The sequence below is a fragment of the Amia ocellicauda genome, chromosome 18, assembly GCF_036373705.1.
Source record: "Amia ocellicauda isolate fAmiCal2 chromosome 18, fAmiCal2.hap1, whole genome shotgun sequence".
Classification (NCBI taxonomy): Eukaryota; Metazoa; Chordata; class Actinopteri; order Amiiformes; family Amiidae; genus Amia; species Amia ocellicauda.
Window position 1 is genome coordinate 15,127,166 of NC_089867.1, and position 21,346 is coordinate 15,148,511.

The 21,346-nt window shown below is 44.5% G+C and overlaps 1 protein-coding gene and 1 pseudogene across 1 annotated transcript; one reads left to right on the forward strand and one right to left on the reverse strand.

Moving 5' to 3' along the window:
• Positions 1 to 292: 292 nt before the first annotated feature.
• On the reverse strand, positions 293 to 2,705 carry LOC136713615 (antimicrobial peptide NK-lysin). The gene is made up of 5 exons (XM_066690746.1): positions 2,506 to 2,705; positions 2,050 to 2,102; positions 1,785 to 1,889; positions 1,428 to 1,588; positions 293 to 435 (listed from the first exon to the last, which is right to left on the reverse strand). The coding sequence occupies exons 1-5, from the start codon at positions 2,546 to 2,548 to the stop codon at positions 420 to 422; spliced, it is 378 nt and encodes a 125-aa protein (XP_066546843.1). The 5' UTR covers positions 2,549 to 2,705; the 3' UTR covers positions 293 to 419.
• Positions 2,706 to 12,592: 9,887 nt separating this feature from the next.
• Positions 12,593 to 19,302, forward strand: LOC136714107 (tonsoku-like protein; annotated as a pseudogene).
• Positions 19,303 to 21,346: the final 2,044 nt, after the last annotated feature.

Genomic DNA, 21,346 nt, shown 5'->3' on the forward strand with positions numbered 1-21,346 from the left:
CGAAGTCATTAAAAATTAGAATGATAAAATAAAGCACCAATGAGATATGACGGGTAATATACCACTGGGGTCAAAATGACCCCGATCAGTACTCTGAGGGTTAAACAGACACATTCGAAACTGCAATTGGTCTGTTTGTAATATGATTTTTTGTATTATTTATTCTGATAATAAATAATCTTTTAAAATGCAAAATACAGTTAATACTTGTATTTGTCTTCTAAACAATGTAGTCCAACCTCAGAGACCCTTTACATGAAACAAGTTTAATGACCACACAGACACATTGGGATTGCTATACTGTATCGTGCTTTATTGAAGGGCAATGCAAAGGAAGTGAGTTCTTCACAATGGAGAGACGCATTATGTGCAGGGCCTTCATTGATGCCAGAACCTGGTCCTTCTTAGAACAAGTCTCATCAGAAACGCTGAGACCTGGAAACACAACAAAAAACATGTAAATTAGGATATAATGGTATTGGTACAATGATGCTGGGGTGCCAGGCAAGAATTATCCTTACCATAAAAAAATGAATACATTCAGTAAAATAATTTTAACAAGATATAATCACTTCTGGTAGATAAGACTGCAACCTATTGTCTATCTGAAGAGATAAAAAGGCTTCTCCAACTCACATCCTTAGATCTTATCTTCACTTCATGTGAGAGGAGCTCCAGGTGAACTTTTTCTGTAATAAACCTGTTACTTCTTCATCAGTATTTCTGAAACTCTTTTCTCTGCCTCGCCCGCTCTCACATCACACACACCCCTTCTCTCCTCCATACAGCTCCAATCAAGGATTTCAAACTTGATTGACAGCATAACATATCACGTCAGCTCAGAGCCTATACGGCACGAGCACACACACAGACCGGGGGACCAGAAGGCCTGCACAGCGTTCCCAAGACTAAATACTTCCTTGTTTTTACAGAAATCCCTTTTAGACAAGAAGAGTATGGGAGTCCTCCAGCCTGCACTGTGTCACTGCACTGTGTCACTGCAGACTAAACTACAGGTCTGCACATAGGGATAGCACTTTCGTAATATTTAAGTTGCACCTCAAAGCTTGGTTAAGTGTTCAGTTTAGTTTAAATGGTCGACTGGGCCACTTATTTATTATCAGCAATTCAACAGCGTGGAGATAGATGCTAAAGGTTTAGTGCAGTAACTGAGAGCTGCATGACAAGACTATACATATGCACATGTAGATGAACCGTCCATTTCATTGCACCATCATTTAAATATAGTTGTTGAAATCATGTATTTAATCAATCATATTGCACATTACCATGATATGTTGAATTTATGCGTGACCTGTCATTCTCAATTTCTTTCTTTTGCATGTTTTCTCCGATAAATTTTAAGCTGGTTTCCTAGTAGTCATAACTATTTACATAACATAATTTCACGTGAAATTAATTCTTACTTGCAAAGTTTAATATTCACACAGGTTTCCTTGGGATCCTCGTTTTTCATAATTTCACTGATCAGTTTGCTGAGGTATTTATTAATCAGCTTCTTGCAGATTGACTTCAACCCCCATCCCAGTTTATTGCACCCTTCATGAAGACTCTTATCAACATCATCCTGGAAGAAAGGAAAAGATAGACAATACAAGACAAACAAAAATAGTCCAACAAACACATTGAGCATATTGATGTGCAGACCTCCCTGTGCAGGGACATGCTGAAAAGCACAAACAAACAGATGTACCACTGACCCACCTGCCCACCCACCTCCTTATCCCTCCTGCCCCAGGTCCGACAGATTCAGAAACATTCACCTGATTTGCACCTTCAGGGATTTTACTCTTCACCCATTTGACAAGGGACTTACAGGCGCTGCACATGCCGGGGATCTCCTCTGTGTCTCCAGAGCCTTCCTGGGCCTGCAACACAGAGTGGGACACACTCACCACCACGGGCGCTCCTACAGGCAGCTGAACACACTGTGCACTGATGGCTCTAGTGCACTTCTAAAGCTATTCTAAAACATTATTATAATAACTATTTAAATCGTCATTATTTGTTATTAATGAATGTCCTTACCTTGATGTACAACTCTCTGATGTTATCATTAGCAGTGCCCAAGTCAACCAATGCTGTGAGCAAAAACAGAAGTTACAATTGTTTAAGAGACAACAGCAGCTTAAATGACTGTTTGTTACTTTCTGTCCCAGGAGAAAATGGGATGTGCACAGTTTAGATTTTATTTTAGTAATATGATGTGGATTATGATGATTATAGACAAAAAAGCTGCATTATTGAAAACCAGACATCAGACTCTTGTGGAAAATATACTACACCATTCAAAAAAGATTTCAAAATGTCCTTCCTTCAGAAAAATGTATGTGACCTAATACAAATCAAGACAAAAAGGTCCATCTGGCCATACCATGATGTGCTATTTGAGTTGAAAAATCACCAAACACTTTCCTTATTGGAACAAACCGGCAGTGATTACTGAACCCTGCAATAATATGGATGGCAATGCAGGATACTCACCTGACGAGAAGACCAGCAAACACAAGAAGACAAGCGGAGACATTTTCACACCCTTGTATGAAATGATTCTTGAGTGCAGATTTCTGGAGTACCTGCCAATTTATACCACTTCTGTCTTCTGTAGCAAAGACCTCAAAAACCTATCAGCGTGTATTGATTACAGGAAAGCTACAATAAACCACATATATATTTGGCACCCTGCTCCCTCCCCCAGACCCTATTCACAGTAAAGAATAGGTCTCACACCTCAATAGAAGAGATGGATCACTCATTGTTTCGTGCACGGGGGGGGGGGTGTGAGTCACTTTTGACAGGATGTGGCCTACAAGAAAGAACAGCAAAGGCTGTAAGATGAAGATGCATTCACAGTGCCCATTGAAATTCTACAGCCTTTAAAAAATTTTTCCACATTTCCCTGTCAGTGACTCAGTTTCATGCATTTAAATTAGGATTATTTTTCCTCTAATCTACACACCACACTCCATACCTTTACAGTGGAAAACTTTGTATTATGAAAAAATACATCGATCAGCCATAACATTATGACCACCTGCCTAATATTGTGTAGGTCCCCCTTTGCCACCAAAACAGCCCTGACCCGCTGAGGCATGGACTCCACTAGACTTCTGAAGATGTGCTCTGGTATCTGGCACCAAGACCAAGTTTATAGATCTATGAATGCACTGTTTGTAGGTTTGATCAAAGTAAACACAATAGAAATAGGAAAGCTATAGAAAGGATTGAAAAAACCCAGCTATGACGGCACTGTATATCAGGTGCAGTCTAGGCTGTGATTGGCCAATAGAGGATTTGAATGAGCCAATGGGAGGAGACATCGAACCAGAGGTGAAGTTTTTACCTGGCCAGGCTACTGTTTCAATTTAAAGGGACAGGTAGGTGTTTAACCACCCACTTGTGTAACATTGTGAGTGTTACAAAGTATTAAAACTCACAATTAAATTCATGATTACACAATCACTACCATTGTGGTGGCGTACAGACCCAAAATGATTACAGTTGTGTAACTGTGCAAATATGTATGGACCTAACTGTAGTAACAGTAACATAATTTAAATATTGCACCAAACAGAATATATTGAAGAACAAAAACATCCACATAAAAACATTAAATAATTGTGCGTGATGTAACAGGTAAATGCTCACGCTACATTTCAGTCACTCTGCTCGGAGTCAGCACATTGTATGCAGCGCATTAGCCCTCGGTCTGAATGTTTTTAATTTGGTGTTTTAAAAATATATTATTTATGCCCTTGATATTCTGGGGCCCTAGACGACCACCTAGTCCTCCTGTATGCTGGACCGGCCCTGTCCCCAAGGGTAGTATTCACAGAAGTACCATGCATGGCATCACCACCATCACAAATAAGACAATCCTTTCTATTATTATTATTATTATTATTATTATTATTATTATTATTATTAATAATTTAATTTCCTTAGCACATGCCCTCACCCTTAAAGCACACCCACATTTTTAATGTGCCATTATGAAATAGTGCCATGAAATTATGAAATGTGGCATTATGAAAAAAAATAAAAAATATACTATTTATTTATATATTGACTCACTTATATATTAATTTTTATATTTATATATTTATTGCCTCATTTATTTATTTATTTATTTATTTATTTATTTAATATTGACTCAAACGGCATTCCATAGAGAGGGAGCAGAAGGTGGAGAAGAGGTTGTTGGGTTTATTAGCAGATTTGACCTGGTGTTTAGCCTCAGGTGCAGCCTGGTGAAATACAACACAACAGTGCATTAAATATAAAGAACTAAAACCAGAACAAATCATCTGAATCATATCAATGCTCTTTGTATTATATGCTTTTGTATCCTGTACGTCACCCTGAATAAGGGTATCTGACAATATATAATATTAATAATATGTGCAATAAACAGAAAATAAAGTGTCAGGGTAAATGGAAGAGGGATAAGAAACAGGTTGTCAGGGTTAAAAGGGAAATCCAAGAGTCATTGTCAAAAGGTAGGCAAAAGGTCAGTCGATCAGCAAACAGGGTTCAAGGGACAATCCAGGAGTCGTTATCAAAGGCAGACGCAAGGTCAGGCACACAGAGCGTTTGTACACACAAAGGAAGGCCTCAGAACTGTTTCTTTACAGAGGGCAAGACTTCACAAAGACTTAAAAGAACAGAGGGATATATATATAGAGAAGGCCGAGGGAGCAGATAGCAGAGCAGTGGGGCGCTGGACCAATAGGAGGGAAGAATGTGAATTAAACTGAATGCACATGTGGCTATGGAATGTGATGCCAGAGACAGGACTAGTACTCTGGAGATGGTGACCTCTGCTGGTGAGGTGAGGACATGACATGTGTGCTGTTTATTGCAGGCAAGAGTCTATCCAACCTTGCTGTAGAACTTCAATATTACAAGAGGGATTTGTTTTAATTGCACGTCTAGTGGAGAATGCACCCCTGATTTACACCCTGTATTAAAAAGCAGCACTTGGGGATAGTTTCACCTGCAGTTACAAGGCTATTTTTCAAAGCTGTATTGTTTGTAATCTATATATGTGAAATATACTGCAACTGGGAAAAGCTGTGTCTCAGTGTGCTGCTCTGTCCTCAGCACTGGGGAATGCACAAAGGATCAGGTAAGCAGGAAAACACAAATAAATTATATAATAATATTAATAATTAATAATAATAATTATACGTTTAATACTAAGATTACATTTATATACAATTATTTCATATTTATCATTCATTTTTACAATGTACACATTTTCTTGTGCTGAACTCATGATAAATATAATAATGAAATATTACTATTGTTAAATGTCATTTGACTGGTAGGATTTTGTTAATTTGTTCATTGATGTTAGCACAAAGTCACAGCAAAGACTTGGTTAGAACCTTTCAGAAAGTAAGAAAGTTTACAAATGAGAGGAGGCCGTTTGACCCATTGTGTGGCCATTTTACCCATCGTTTTAACTAATGCCTCGGTTCCACTGGCTTAAGCGTCCGTGCCATGCCGTGCCGGAGTCCCAGAGCTTTTCTTGCAAAACCAGGCCACGGTGAAGTCCATCCCTCTTATGGGAGGAGCAGCGGATGTGGGTTTGGTTTGTGTTTCGTGTTAAAAACAGAGACAGAGAACAACACTACAAGTGATACAGCCTGACGTGGAGAGGACTTTGTGTCTATTTTATTCTTTGTGCTTTACATGATTGTAAACAGCGTAATAAATACACATTTCTGTTAAGAGATATTAGGAAGAGCTAAACGTGTAGAGACAACATTATATTCAGACAAGCATGTTCACATAAGAATACGTTTCCATGTGCAACAATAATACTAAATAGCAAATATGTATTGTTATTATTATCATCATTTGTGCTAGTATATATGTATTTTAAACGGCACAGCATGACTCCCTTAATTTATTACTCTTTCTGCAGATTTGTAACTGCAAACAATACTTTTTGCCCAATTATTTATAATTTACTTATGTCCTTAACCAGGGCAAGTTACTGTTGAAACAAAATACACACGTTTGAGGATTATTCATCCAGCTACAATATAGCAGGTTATAATTTAACTAAAGTGTGCACGTCTCAGTCATGGCATTTATGGACGCATTTATTAAACCAGTCCTTAATGTTTTAGAGGGAAACCCAGATCTGCTGTATTTATTTATTCATTAATTTAACTTGTAAATGGGCACATGTTAACTGAATCGTGTTCGCTTTCATACTGAATGTCTCTGCGGATTGTCCTGCACACCATTCACACAACACAGCCTGAAACACCGGCCAGCTGTTCATACAATATTAATAACATCGGCTGCTATGATCCGATTATTATCCTTCAGTTTATTTTAACTAGTCACAGCACTGCACCAGTCCTGTGAAATCCACGTTTTAATATACTCGGATATTAACTGTCATTGTTTCTGTACGTGGATTTCACTCCATGCTGCTAATAAAACAGCACAAGGATCACATGCAGCATCTTTCGACACAATGTATCTGATCTCTTCCCTGTGTCTCAAGTCCAGCGCACACCTCCGCTCCTGAAAGCGAATCATGTCCTCAGTGGGCGGGACGGATGCTTACAGACATGTCCAGCACCAGATTGTTAACCGTCCATAAAATTCGGCTGGGAATTTAGTTAACAGGGAAACAGCCATTAAACACCACATCCCTCTCTCACCGTGTGTGCCTCCTCTTCGCGTCCGGGCTGTCAACAACCAGCCCATTGGTTCCGGTCCGGTGTCCCAAAAATTGCCTTTCCTTGTCATTGACTGCCTGGAGCAGACATCATTCTTGGCCTGCCATGGCTCGCTCACCACAGTCCAGTCATTTCATGGACTAATGGAGACATAATCTCCTGGGGGCAGGACTGTTTTTCCCGGTGCCTGTCTCACCCCTGCAGGGCGACACACATTGAGCGCACTCTTCTCTCCGCACCGACACAGATCCCCCATGTATACGCAGACCTGGCGGCGGTGTTCAGTAAGACCCAGGCTTCCCGTTTGCCACTGCAACGGCCTGGGGACTGTGCTGTTGACCTCCTTTCGGGCACCCAGAGTCACAGGCCATGGAGAAGTACATCAAGCAGGCTCTGGACCTGGGAATCATCCACCCGTCCATCCACGTCACCAGCCACTGCCAGCTTCTTTTTTGTCTCGAAGAAGGACGGCGGTCTTCGGCCCTGCATTGACTACAGGGGGCTCAATGCATTAACCGTGAAGTTAACCGGCTAAATTGAGAGGAGCCCGCTACATCACCAAACTGGACCTGCGCAGTGCCTACAACCTCATCCAGATTAGAGCCCCTCTCTATGATGAATGGAATACGGCATTCATTACACACTCCAGCCATTACGAATACCTTGTCATGCCATTCGGTCTCACTAATGCCCCCTCTGTTTTCCAAGCATTTGTGAATGATGCCCTGAGAGAGTCCTTAAATCAGTTCGTCATAGTATACATTGATGACATTCTCATCTACTCCTCCTCCCTCTCCGAGCACGTTTCCCAGGTGCGGCAGGTACTCCAGTGTCTGCTGCACAATGGGCTCTACATCAAGGCGGAGAATTGCAAGTTCCACCACTGGTGTGTGGGCTTCCTTGGCTACATCATCGATGCCAGTGGTGTACATATGGAACTGGAGAAGGTGAGCACTGTCACTGACTGGCAGCAGCCCCGCACTGTGAAGTAGCTGCAGTGCTTCCTGGGCTTTGCCAATTTTTATTGGCAGTTCATCTCCCCAAATCCCAGGGCTACACCGCCATCCTGGTGGCCATCGATCGGTTCTCTAAGGGCTGTCAGCTCATCCCTCTGATGTGCTGTTCACTCATGTCTTCCGCATCTACGGGTTGCCTGAGGACATCGTCTCCGACCGGGGGCCCCAGTTCACCTCCCGTGTCTGGTCTGCCTTTTTCAAGGATCTGAATGTAAATTTCAGCCTCACATCCGGCTATCACCCCCAGTCGAATGGACAGACCGAGCGCCTGAACCAGGAGATCAGGAGGTTTCTGCGTTTGTATTGTAGCTTGTCCCAGATGGACTATCTGCTATCTGCTATCTGCTATCTGCTATCTGCCCTGGGTTGAGTATGAGTAGAACTCCCTCACCACCTCATCCTCTGGCTTCGCTCCCTTCCAGTGCACCCTCGGTTACCAGCCTGCCTGTTACCCTGGGATGAGAAATCCGCTGATGTCCCGGCTCTGGACGACTGGTTTGGCCACAGTGCTGTAGTCTGGCAAGCGGCGCACACCTGGCCGCAACGCGTGATCTGTCGCCAGAGGACCGCAGCAGACCGACATCACCGGCCAGCGCCTCAATATCTGCCTGGACAGGAGGTTTGGCTGTCCACCCGGGACATCAAGATGAGGCTCCCCTCCAAGAAACTCAGCCCCAGGTACATCGGTCCATTTCGGGTTCTGGGCCAGGTCAATCCGGTTGCCTACTGTCTGAAGTTGCCCCCACACAACCAGATGCCCCCACTTTTCACTTTTCCCTCTTGAAGCTCTCCTGCTTCTGCTCAGCCTGCCTCTTCTCCTGCTACTCCTCCCCCTCCTCTGGATTTGGATGACGGTACTGCTTATGTGGTGTGCTCCCTACTCCGCTCCCGTCACCTCCGGGGCCGCCTGCAATACCTGGACTGGGAGGGTTACGGTCCAGAGGAGCGTTCACGGGTCACGGCCACCATCTAGCACTTACACTGTATCCCCACTAGATGTCGCCATCACTAGATGTCGCCTTATCCGACACTTCTCCTAGCTCCTATCATTCAATTTATATTCCAGGAACCCTTGTGCACTTCCGTGATCACCCCCTACTCCCATTCGCCCTGCACCTCTCGTCTTGTTTCTCTGCTCCACATTTAAACCCTTCACTTACTCCCAATCACTGCGAAGTTTTGTCAGTTTACCCTGCAATTCCAAGCATTCTCCATGAGCCTTGTATTACTGTTGAATCATCGGACCCCTTGCTTTTCCTTTCGACCACGACTTTGGACTTTCCTCATTACCCTGATCGCCTGACCCTTGCCTGTGACCACGACCACGTCTTTGCCTTGTCCTTGATTGCCCTGTCCTGCCGGTATCTGACCCACGCCTGTCTGACCACCTCTACCACGCACTGCAAACGGGTCCCCTGTTCCCATGACCCCCGGTACATTACAGTTGCTGTCTGAGACACGTTTAAAGAATCGTTGTTGCTATATTTTCTATCTTCCTGTGTGATGAACTGCATTTCTTCCCCTGTGTGTCTGTGTAAACAAGGTCACTGTCTCATGGCCTTGCTGTGCTACGGTACTGTGCCATAGTGCAACCCTGATACGCAGAGGAACAGAGTCTGATAAGAATCAGTTTTCTCCAGCAATTTGGGCTTGATACATCGTACAAACCCCCCTTAAATTAAACCTCATGAATGCTTTAATTTTCCACAGGTTTAACCATATATGGGTTTTCCTAACAAGTTGTCAGGCAGAAACTAAACTTGCACTCATCACGGGACAGACATGTGGGTCCTGTTATCTTTCTCTCCTGTCTGGTCTGCATAAAAGTGCCTGTAGTTTGTAACTTCTCTAAGACTGTTCTTGAGATTGCCTCTTGAACCTCTTCCTTGCAGCTGCATGTATTAAAAACCTTTGATTGGAAACCTATCTCTCTCCAAGATTTCTTTGACTCTTCACTGGGTAATGCATTTCAAAGATACCTGGTTTGGGCTGGATAATTTACAACACAACAGGTACTCTGGATTTGCAATACGTCTTATGCATTTACAAAATTGTATCATTAAAGGTGTCCTTCAACATGAGAAATGCCATTATCTAAACAGCATGGTTTGTGTCATAATGTCTCTGACTCGCACTATCCCTGTCTATGCCTTCCTGTCTGTCTTCCAGCCTCTGCAGACCTACGGGGAGAAGAGCATCCCTGGGGTTTGCGTAGTGTGTCGATTTATTGTGAAGAGGAACTTTACCAGAAAATAAAACCAAGGTGAGGACTGAACTAGGAACAATGTCCAGAGGGCAACTTCCTTCTCTTTAATCTAATAATTAATTCACAATATTTTAAATGAATGCCATATTGCAACACTTGTGATTTAGTTTAAATATCAATTTATACAAAATTATTTTTTGAATGTATACTACATATTAATCAGAATTGCAGTTTTAAGAAGGGAAACATATTGTGTGCCTGCCTGTGCTTCACCATATCAGTAGAAAGTCACGACCTAAAAAGGCTGTAATATTATTTGCATTGATTTTCCACATTGATTTTGATCCTTTTTTACGTCAGGAGGCAATCGTTGAGAAACTGCATTCCGTGTGCAACATCATGCGCTTCCTGAAAGCCGCTTGCACGAGGGTTATTGGCCGCTATTTGGCAATTTGGCAATTTGGCTGATGCCCTCATGGCCAGCTCTGACCCAAGAGAAGTCTGTCATCAAGTGAAACTTTACAAGTGACAGAAAACAGTTGCAGGTAAGACATAAATAGCAAACAAACATCATTTGTAAAAAACGATTCAAATTGCACGTCACAGTCAGTTATGAAAAATAGTGATGTTACTGAGATACAATAGCACCTTGATGACTGATTCCAGTTTTGTGTTTAAGCAGAAAGCCCTGATTCGGGAGGTCTGGGTGGACTGATGGTCGGGGGGGCTCTGAAATCCTCACATGGTGAAATATAAATCTCAATAAAGCATTCAAAAATCTTTGGCTGTGTGGCGGTTGTTGCTTATTTTGCATGTGATGAGTATGGCTGATCTTTGTCAGGGCAGTGTCTGTGATCCTGTAATTGCTAATGGGAATCATACCAATGTTTTTTTGTTTTTTTTATTAGCAGAAGCACAATTTCCCAAACAGACTGGGAAAGCCCACTTGGGACTACAGAAGCAGAAATAGAAATGGTTGAGATGGTAAATGACTGCTTTCTAACTCAATTTGTCAGGGAACCAACCAGAGAGAGCGCATGTATTGACTTGATCTTTTCAAATGACCAAGATAGAGTCAGAGGGACACTAGTTAGAGAACCAATGGCAAACTGTGATCACAATATGGTTAGCTTTGAGGCATTCTTCCAAGTCTAAAACAATGGTCTACAATTTTAGAAAATAAACCTTAAAGGTATGAGGCGGCACTTAGAAGAGTTAGACTGGAGCACACTGGATATAGATTCAGTTGAAAATGGATGGCTATATTTTAAGAATATGCTACTTTTGTACCAAAACATAGCAAATTGAGGACCAATAAATATTGGCCAAAATGGTTTAACAGAGGTATGCAAAAAAATATCAAGAGAAAGTAAATGTTGTATAGTGCATACAAAAGGAATGGAGATTATGTTGAGCTGCAAAGAGATCTTAAGAAAGGGATCAGGAAAGCAAAGAGGGAAATAGAACGAAACATAGCTCTTGGAGCTAATACTAATGCCAAGAGCTTTTTTCAATATTACAACAGCAAGAGGACAATAAGGGAGGAAGTGAAACAGATAAAGGGCAAACATGGAAGTATCCTGGAAAACGTACAAGATGTGGCAAATGTTCTAAATGAGTATTTCACAGAGGTTTTTACAAAAGAAAAAATGGATAACATGCCACATGTTAACAACCAGTCCAGTCAAACCCTAAGAAAGATCAGGATAAATGAGGAGGAGGTAGATCATGTCTTACTAATTTATTTGAATTTTTGAACATGCAACTGCATCTGTAGATCAGGTGAAAGCATATGATATGATATACTTAGATTTTCAGAAAGCTTTTGATAAGGTTCCACACCAAAGACTGATCCTCAGATTGGAAGCTGTAGGCATTCAGGGTAATGTAAGCAGATGGATTATGAACTGGTTGATGTATAGGAAACAGAGGGTGTCGATTAGAGAAGTTGCTTCTAACGAGTGAGGTTGTTAGTGGAGTTCCACAGGGATCAGTACTAGGGCCTTTGCTTTTTCTAATCTATATTAATGATCTGGACTCTGGGATAGTTAGCAAACTTGTCAATTTGCAGATGATACTAAAATATGTGGCTCAGCAGGTACAATCTCGGCAGCACAGGCTATTAAGAGGGACTTAGATAATATTCAGTTGTGGGCCGACACCTGGCAGATGAAATTCAATGTGGACAAGTGCAAGGTAATACATGCAAGTATTCACTGTCCACTATAATTATACTATGGGGGGAATAGAACTGGATGAAGTAACGCATGAGAAAGACCTAGGAGTGTATGTGGACTCCTCACTTTCTCCATCCAAATAATGTGGGGAAGCAATAAAAAAGGCAAACAGAATGCTAGGGTATATTGTCAAAAGTGTAGAATTTAAAACAAGGGCAGTAATGTTCAGACTGTACAATGCACTAGTTAGAGCTCATCTGGAATACTGTACTCAGGGACACAAATGGAAATTGGGCTTCAAGGCATTCAAAACGGAAAAGAGGAGACACTTATTCACACAGAGAGTTGTCACAATCTGGAACAAACTCCCCAGCGATGTGGTAGAACATGAAAATTTGGGAACATTTAAAATCAGACTGGATAGGATCCTTGGATCACTCAGTTATTAATGGACACAAAATGAGCACGATGGGTCGAATGGCCTCCTCTCGTTTGTAAACTTTAATATGTTCTTATTTTCTTAACTTTTATTGGCGGTTTATCTGCAATTTCTGTACTGTCACCTCTCCACTGATTTCTTTGTTCAAGGGATCCCCCCGGATCTGCCACTGCCGCATTCGCCCGACTCAAGAAGCTGTTTACCACAGTCCCCCTCCTCAGACACCCGGACACCTCTCTCCCGTTCGTCGTAGAGGTGGAGGCCTCTGAATCCGGAGTGGGGGTTGTGCTCTCCCAGAGACATGGACAACCACCCAAGCTCCACTCGTGCACTTTCTTCTCCCGAAAGCTGTTACCTGCGGAGCGCAACTATGACATCAGCAGCCGTGAGCTCCTCACTGTCAATCTGGCTTTCGAGGAGTGGAGACACTGACTAGAGGGCGCCACGCATCCCTTCCTGGTTCTGACTGACCCCCGGAACTTGGAGTACATCCAGTCTGCAAAACGACTCAACATCCTGTAACGGGGGGGCGAGGGAACTATTTACTCCCGCACAAAAACAACCTTCTATATAATTCCTGGGACTACACCACCTTCAGGTTGATTATGGTGAGGAGAAGGAAACCTCACGTCACCCCTTACTATCCCCCACGCAGGTTCTGACTACCATGCAGTCACCCAGAGAGCCACCATGGCCGAACATAAAATACACAATCTTTATTCATCTTCCACATTAAGACCAGATCCACATTTCCCTTAATTGAAAAGGAAAAATAAATACTTAAACACTCCACAGAAACACAAAATACAATGATACAGAAACAAAATAATTAACTCATTAAAACATTCCTTTTTCCTTACAATAATGAAATTCATGGCAGACATCAACTAAAAGATCCCATTTCCCTTCAGACCCCTCGCCCTTTCTCTCCATTAAGAGTCCTTTACACTGTCCTTCCTTCGCCCCCTCCACGGCTCCCTTCAGATTCCACTGTCCACATAAGGAATCCTTCTCCTTCCACCAACGCAGAGCAATTTAAACACAGCGCCCTCAGAGCCACAAATCCAACACTTCTTCCCCCCTCCCATCTTCCAACAATCCGATACTACTACATACCCCAATATCACTCTCCACATTGCCATGGCAGCGCCATCAACTACAGCACGCAGCTGAAGCTGAAGCTGAACCATGGCGCTATACTCTGCTTCCGGTCACTCTCCTCGGAAGCCCCCGCCAACTATCTTAAATGCATATAGCAATATCCACTTAACTCCGAAACAGTGCATCAAATCTCTAGATCAGGGGTCACTCGGGTCGCTCAGATCTCTCGGGCCGCTCAAGTCTCTCGGGTCTCTCGGGTTGCTGAAGTCTCTGTAATACCCAGGCAGGCAGCCGCACACCCCCCTCACTTCCACATCTCCCGATCTCCTCACAAACTTTCTTTCTCCCCTCCTTTTAAAGCCGGGGCTGTCACGCAGAGAGGCGCCTCCTCCCTCAAACACTGGTGTGCACACTTAACTAACCCCTGTCAATCAATAATTAATTAAATATGCACGTGATAAAACAAATATAAAGAAAAGAAAATAAGGCACGTTTGCACAATCAAAATAATCAACACAACAACCTAAAAAAAGCCCTGTCACCTCCCATGACAATCCTTCAGGCATGTTGGGTGCTCTTCACCAGATTCCAGTTCAGCTAGTCCACATCAGTTAGTCACCACATTTTGGCAAACATATTTTTTGGAATTAAAATATGAATACCAACAATAATTCGATGCTACTTAAGAAATGAATATGTATGTCAACTTACCTCTAGGCCTACCATTAGCGGTTGCGCAGTGTGTGATACTGACTAATCGAACTAAACCCGTTTCTTCAATCTTGTGCTGTCACTGTTTTTGTATTTTTGATTTGTTTTGTTTGTTTGGTTTTGTTCATCATTCACGCATGGTCTCTGCTTTTCTGTGTTTCAGGGTCACCCGGTGAACCCCAGGGATTTCTACGGCTGGACCCCCCTTCATGAAGCCTGTAACCACGGCCAGCTGGGTGAGTCTGCCTGTGTCTCCCGTTTTTGAGTTTTTGAGTGTCTTTATTTCTCCCTCTCTCCCAAGATTCAGAATAACTGTTTTGTTATGCAAGTCTTGCCAAAACATTTATAAAGACCTTCCGTTGTGGACAGAACAGGTCAGCACAGGGCATTGGGCAATAAACGCAGCACATCAATGAGTATAATTTACTTAAAAAAAACACATGCAGACCATTTTGACCGAGGCTGTCTCTCTCCCCGTCTCTCAGAGATTGTGCGGGCGCTGCTGGACCAGGGGGCGAATGTGAACGACCCCAGGGGGCCGCTGTGTGAGGGCATCACTCCACTGCATGACGCCCTGAGCTGCGGACACTTCCCCGTGGCCAGGCTGCTGGTTGAGAGGGGTGCCTGTGTCAGTCTTCGCAACTCCGAGGTACACAACCCCATGACGAGTCTGCCACACAACACAACAGCTGTCCAGTGCTGACAGCACAGCACTGCTCGGCATCGTGACCAGGTTATTGATAAACAGAGTCAGGAAGTGGTCGTGGTCTGGTCTGAATCGGAAGCCTGTGGTTGTTAACACAGTAACATCAGCACAGAGTGAGGTTTCCAGTGCTCTTGCTGCTCTTTGATTTGGGTATGAGTTTGAAGACGTGGCTGAACAGGAAGGCCTTCTTTATCTTGCAGGGTTTGGCTGTTGAGGAGCAGGTTCTGCATGTCTGCTCTTGTCAGCATGTGGGTGTCATTGTTTGTGTCTGTATGCAGGAGTGTGTGTCTGTGTGTGACTATGTATGTAGAGTCGTGTGCCTGTGTGTCCCTGCCATCCTCTCTGAGTGTGCTACTCTACTGCCCCCTGCAGGGACGACACACCCCAGGACAGCCTAAGGCAGTGGCTCAAGACCTACAGTAAACACCTGGACCAGGAGACACGGCTGGAGTGCGTTGAGATGGAGAGATTACTGAGGAGAGCAGCTGCTGGGAATGGTGAGAGAGGGGCAGCATTGTGTATTGATCCCCTCCCCAAAAAAGTTTTTTGCAGAAAAGCATTTGCTTGTATGCCCTGATGAGACCCTGTCCTCCCGCAGTGTTGGTGTCTGCGTCCCAGACTGCAGTGTAGCCTCTCAGTGCCCTGCAGGACAGCCAGCTGTTCGACGCAGAGAACTCAGAGACACTGGTGCCTCCTTCCGGGCAGAGGTCTCTCTTTGCGGTGGGGGGGCGCTCGGGTACGGCAGGCGAAGATGACCCAGATGTCGGGCATGGTGATGCTGGGCCGCCGGGAGAGCGGCCGCCTCACAGCCCCACCGCTGACACGCCTGCCCAGCCCACGTACCCGCAACAAATACATACACAGTGGCAGGGCAGGTAAAGAGCGGGCGCCGCTCCCTGAATTATAACTCTGCCTGATTTCTCCTGCTCCCTTGCTGACGTTCCCTCCCAGTCTCTCTCTGTTTTAGCCTCCAGCCCAGTCGCAGCCCTTGGGCACCTCTCTGCCTGCACCAATCAGTGTGAGGGTCAGAGTTCAGGACAATGTCTTCCTCATTCCAGTTCCCCACAGGTGAGTGGATCCTCTCTACAGCCCTTTGTGTGCAGCCCTGTATTAATCAATGTGTAATTAAAGCCCGACCAATACAGATTTTTTGGGTTTGATACCGATAACTGGGAAGCTACATTTCCTGATTACCGATATATCTGCCAATATTTACTTTTTTTTGTTAGCATGCAAAACAGACATGTTCCAGCATGAACCCCTCAAATCTCTAACTGTCGGAGAGAAATTGTAAAATATGCCCCTGAAGGCAGGATTTTAACATTTTACATAAGAAATGTAACATTAATTTTAATAATAAATAACAACCACGAATCAAACATTGTAATAATACATTAAATACATTAGAATTAGGGGGAATAAAGGAAGAATATATAAATATGCATGTTCTATACATTAGAACAAGGTACATGAGCAATTTCAGGATTTGAAATAGCTTTATAAGTATCATGTATAGTTTCAGTTTTATCCAGCATTGTCTAAGAGATGCGTTCGATATATCTGGTCCTAGCAATAACCTGTGTGTGTGTGTGGGGGTGTGATAATCATTGTGTGTAGTAGTGTAATCAGTGTGTGTGTTTCAGTGAAGCGGAGACCTGCACTGTGTCCTGGCTGTGTGAACAGGCGTCTCAGCGCTATTACCAGGCCTGCGGACTGCAGCCGCGCCTCTCCCTGCAGAAAGAGGGCGCTGTCCTGGCCCCCCAGGACCTGCTGCTCACTGTGCTGCACAGCAACGAGGAGGTGAGCAGGCTGGGGGGGTGAATCTGTAGATGAAAAAGACAGGAGAGGTTTGGAGAGCTTGTGTCTGCGGTGTCTGTGGTGGTGTCGTTGGACTGGGAGAGACCTGTGGTGCACCCGGGTTCACAAAGCTCTGAATCATCAGCGCCTCAGGAAAGTGGTGGCAGAAAAGTCCAATTTAGCAGCTGAGTTCAATTAGGGAGTTAAGAGCTCAGGAATAATGAGAATAACCTTGTGCTGCACTGGTCTGTACTACAGGCCCCTGTTTCTCTGTCTGATTGAGTCTGTGATAGTGACTGTGCCCTCCCATTCTCTCATTTTCTCTCTCCTGCTCTCTCTCTCTCTCCATCCTGCAGGTGCTGGCAGAGGTGAAATCCGGGACCTGCACACCCTGAGGGAGCTCTACAGCAAGGGCTCCCAGAGCCCGGCTGTGGGTGAGTGCTCACTGTGTGTGTGTGTGTGTGTGTGTGTGTGTGTGTGTGTGTCTGTCTCTGACTCTGTACAGTGTTTCTGTAATGTCCTCTTTTTGTACAGTGGTTCTATAATGTCCAGTCTCTGTACAGTGTCTCTGTCTCTGTACAGTGTTTCTATATTGTCCTGTCTCTGTACAGTGTCTCTGTCTTTGTACAGTGGAAGGAGCTCCGGCTCTTGGGCAACCGTCTCCACGACGGCCTGATGCCCAGCCTTTGCCTGCTGGACCTCTCCTCCAACCACATCACGGGGGAGGGCCTGAGGAAGGCTGCCACGGCCCTGGATGGGAGGAGCCAGGCTGCGTTCCCGGTAGTTATTCTTTATTTCTTAGCAGATGCCCTTGTCCAGAGCAATACAAAGTGCAATAATACAGTGCAGTTCAAGGCATAATACATTTCACAAATTCCACTTTACACAAGTGTATACGAGATGTTCAGTAAACAATATATTAGGTCTTACATCCTAGGTAATCAAAGCGTCACACACTGCAGTTATTAGACGCGTGTGCAGTGTACATTGAGTGAGTGCAGTATTGACAGTGCTGTGCCCTGCAGTGCCTGGAGGAGCTGGACCTGAGTGTGAACCCGCTGGGAGATGGCGTGTCTCAGGCGCTGTCCTTGCTGCTGTCATCCTGCCCCCTGCTGGCCACACTCAGACTGCAGGCCTGCCAGCTCCGCACCCGCTTCTTGCAGCAGCACCGCCTCCTGTTGGCCAGCGCTCTGGCAGGTGACACCACTCCCACTCTCAGTCTGTTTCCACACCCACTGACCAGGCCACTGGACTGCATCCACACACACTCGCTGAGACCAGGCTGTGCACAGTAGTCTGTATGTTGTACCTGCGATCTGTGTGTCTGTCCCACAATGCACTGGGCTCCACGGGGTTGGAGCTCATCCTGAAGACGCTGCCGCTGCATTCCCTCACACACCTGTACCTGTGTGCCATACGCAGGAGCCCTGCAGACCCCCCCGCCACCGAGCACCTGACGGCACACCTGTCCCAGGTACACACTGATACTGCACAGCTGTATCTCCAACCGTGCCGCTGCACATCTTAGGGAAGCTACTCCACAATCCTTGAGTACAAGCCTGAACTAGTCTCTTCCTACAGCACTACATATTGACAGAAGTGCAGTAGTCTAGTCTAGTTAATAAAGAGTGGGTTTCTAACACTACTGTCTGTGTGCAGGTGTCTGCCGGTGTGTCCCGCTCTGCAGTCTCTCGATCTGTCTGGGAATCCTGGTGTGACGACAGCAGGGCTGGAGGCTCTGCTCTGCTCCCTGCGAGAGGCTCAGCGGGCCTTGCGCTCACTCAACATGGCCGGTACTGCAGAGGGGCCCTGTCACCCTCCCCCCACACTCATAAATAAATAATAATAATAATAATAATAATAATAATAATAATAATAATAATAATAATAATAATAATAATAGCATGTTTCTCTCTTCCTGTCTTTCCTTCTGGCCCCCTTTTTATTAATCTAAATACTGTCTGTCCTTTATGTGGTCATACACCCACTTTCCCAGTCTCTACTCTGTCTATCTTATATTGCTTACATTTATAATAATTTAATAAGTAGCTAAATGCTCTAATCTCACAGCCTCTCTCTCCCCCCCTGCTTTGTCTCTCACAGTGTGTCGGGTGTCCGGTCCCTGGGATGGTGTAAGTGTGGACAGCCTGTCCTCCTGCGTGGGGGAGTTGCGTCTCTGCTCTCAGCGCCTCAACAAGCTGGACCAGCAGGCCGTGCTGCAGAGCTGGGGGGGAGAGGGGGCGGTGGCTGGGGGGAGGGTCAGCTTGCTCTCCCGACACAGCAAGTGTTTCATCAGAGCCCACCACCTTAGCTGACCCTTCAACCTGTCTGGCGGAAGGCAGAGGTAGAAGACGGTGGTTCTCCTCATCTCAGTTTTTCGTGGGCTGCAGCGTAAACCGATGACGCAGATGTGTGCGTGTGTATATTTATATATTCAACATGAGGAAGCCTGCATGGCTGGAAACTGGTGCTGCTTTTGAAAGTGCTGAGCTGAGTGACTGCAGCCTGTGGGTGTGAGATGGTGTCAAACTCCCCCAGCACACGCTGGGTATTTATTTCGACAGTGTAAGAATCTCACTATTGTTCGAACTGGGTGTGCGAGTGTGTGAAGACTGAAGTCTGTGGTTTGTTTCTGTCACGTGTTGTGCTGCTAGTCACAGAACTGCTGTTTACATGACTGCCGGGGTCTGTGTTTCTTCCATGGACCTCTAACCAGGTGATGTGAACACAGACCTGAACTGCAGGGTCCAGTCAAGTTTCAGCCCCTCTGCTCCTACCCTTCACAATGTCCCAAGAGAGGCATGGGCTTCATGCAGCTTCACATGTGCCTGTACATTTCAGGTTTTCACCCAGATATCTCAGAGGAGTCTTGAGTTGCATGAACTGTGTTTCATAGTATGTGTAAACCACATTAGAGAAAACACATCTAAACCAACACGTGTTATTTTCAGATCTGGCTGTGAGAGGATGCATCTTCTCGTACAGAGGCTGTGGTTTCAATAATTGTATCTTATAAATGATCTATTTTTATATCAGGAGAACAGTAATGGTTATAGCGGGGGCAGTAAACATGTCCCCCACCACGATACTGGGGTGAAGTTAAACCAGTAAACGGCTGTGGGTCAGCAAGAAACACGAGAAGTCATGCACATTGCTGGTAAGGCTCCTTTGTTCCAGGAAGAGTTATCATAGTCAGCTCTTATTTTGTTTTAGTTTCTCCATTTCACAAGAAACTGTCACTTTTATTTTATTTGAAAGGGCTGATGAGAAAATTGAGTCAATATACCCATTAATGGAAGCTGAACAGTTTTAGGGCCGGTTTAAATCAAAATTTGACCCACCCGCTAATAACAAACTACAAACCTGCAAACTACAAACATCATAGCGGTTACATTTCTGATTACAAGAAAGTGGCATCTTACTAAAAACAAAGCCACAACTGAGTACAGTTCTGTAGTATTATCTAGTAGTAGTATCTGTAGCGTCTAGGTCAAAGCTTTGATTTAGTCCTGGCCTTGGTATCTTAGTGAGACTGCAGCCCCTGGGCTCAGCCCGAGTTGAAAGGCAGTGGGAGAGTGATGACTTCCCACTACACAGCGTTTTCATGGCCATGGATGAGACCATTAAAATTAAGCACATTTTGACTGGGGCAACACAAGTTTAAAACGCACCCACTACGTATTGTCATTTGGTCTCCACATAAGGCCTGAGTGTTCTCTAATTGGATCTCCTTGCACACTTACTGGGTACCCAGTCCCCTGTCCCTTGTCCCCTATAGTGTAGTGTGAAGAGTATTTATTGCATTGTGATAATATTCATCTCACCCTCAAACTATTCAGCTTATTTGTCGACAACTGTGGTCCTACCATGGAAATTGTTACTATTCTTCAGTAAAAAAAAAAAAAGTTCACAGAGGAGGGAGGCACTAAGATGTGCTTAATAGGCATCTTGAGCCTCTTGTGGCTGATTGAGATGGCCTGGGTGTTAATATCTCACTGCTAGTGTGGGTTTCTCATCAACGATTAAGTGTGAATGTGTAGTTTAAATGCTTGCTTCATAATTAAAGGCCCGTGCATGTAACAGTGAGCATTGAATGGTTTAAGTATTGAACCTAAAAGCTTTTCCCTTCATCTAGTGTATCTGCCTCAGTAAAGTACTTTGTAGTATGTCATGGAACTCAACATACACTCAGGAGAAACCAAGGGGAAGCTGGTCTCAAGCCCAATATAATAATACTGTGTCCTCTGTCACTCCCTGGCACCTCTCTTCTCATCAGGCATCTGCACTCTCTCTGCATTAACCAATTTATGAGCTGCATGTGTAGCTTTGTGTGTCGGGTAGAGTCGGGTAGATAATATTCAATTGTGGGCCGATACCTGGCAGATAAAATTCAATGTGGACGAGTGCATGAGAAAGACCTAGGAGTCTATGTGGACTCTTCACTTTCTTCATCCAAACGATGTGAAAA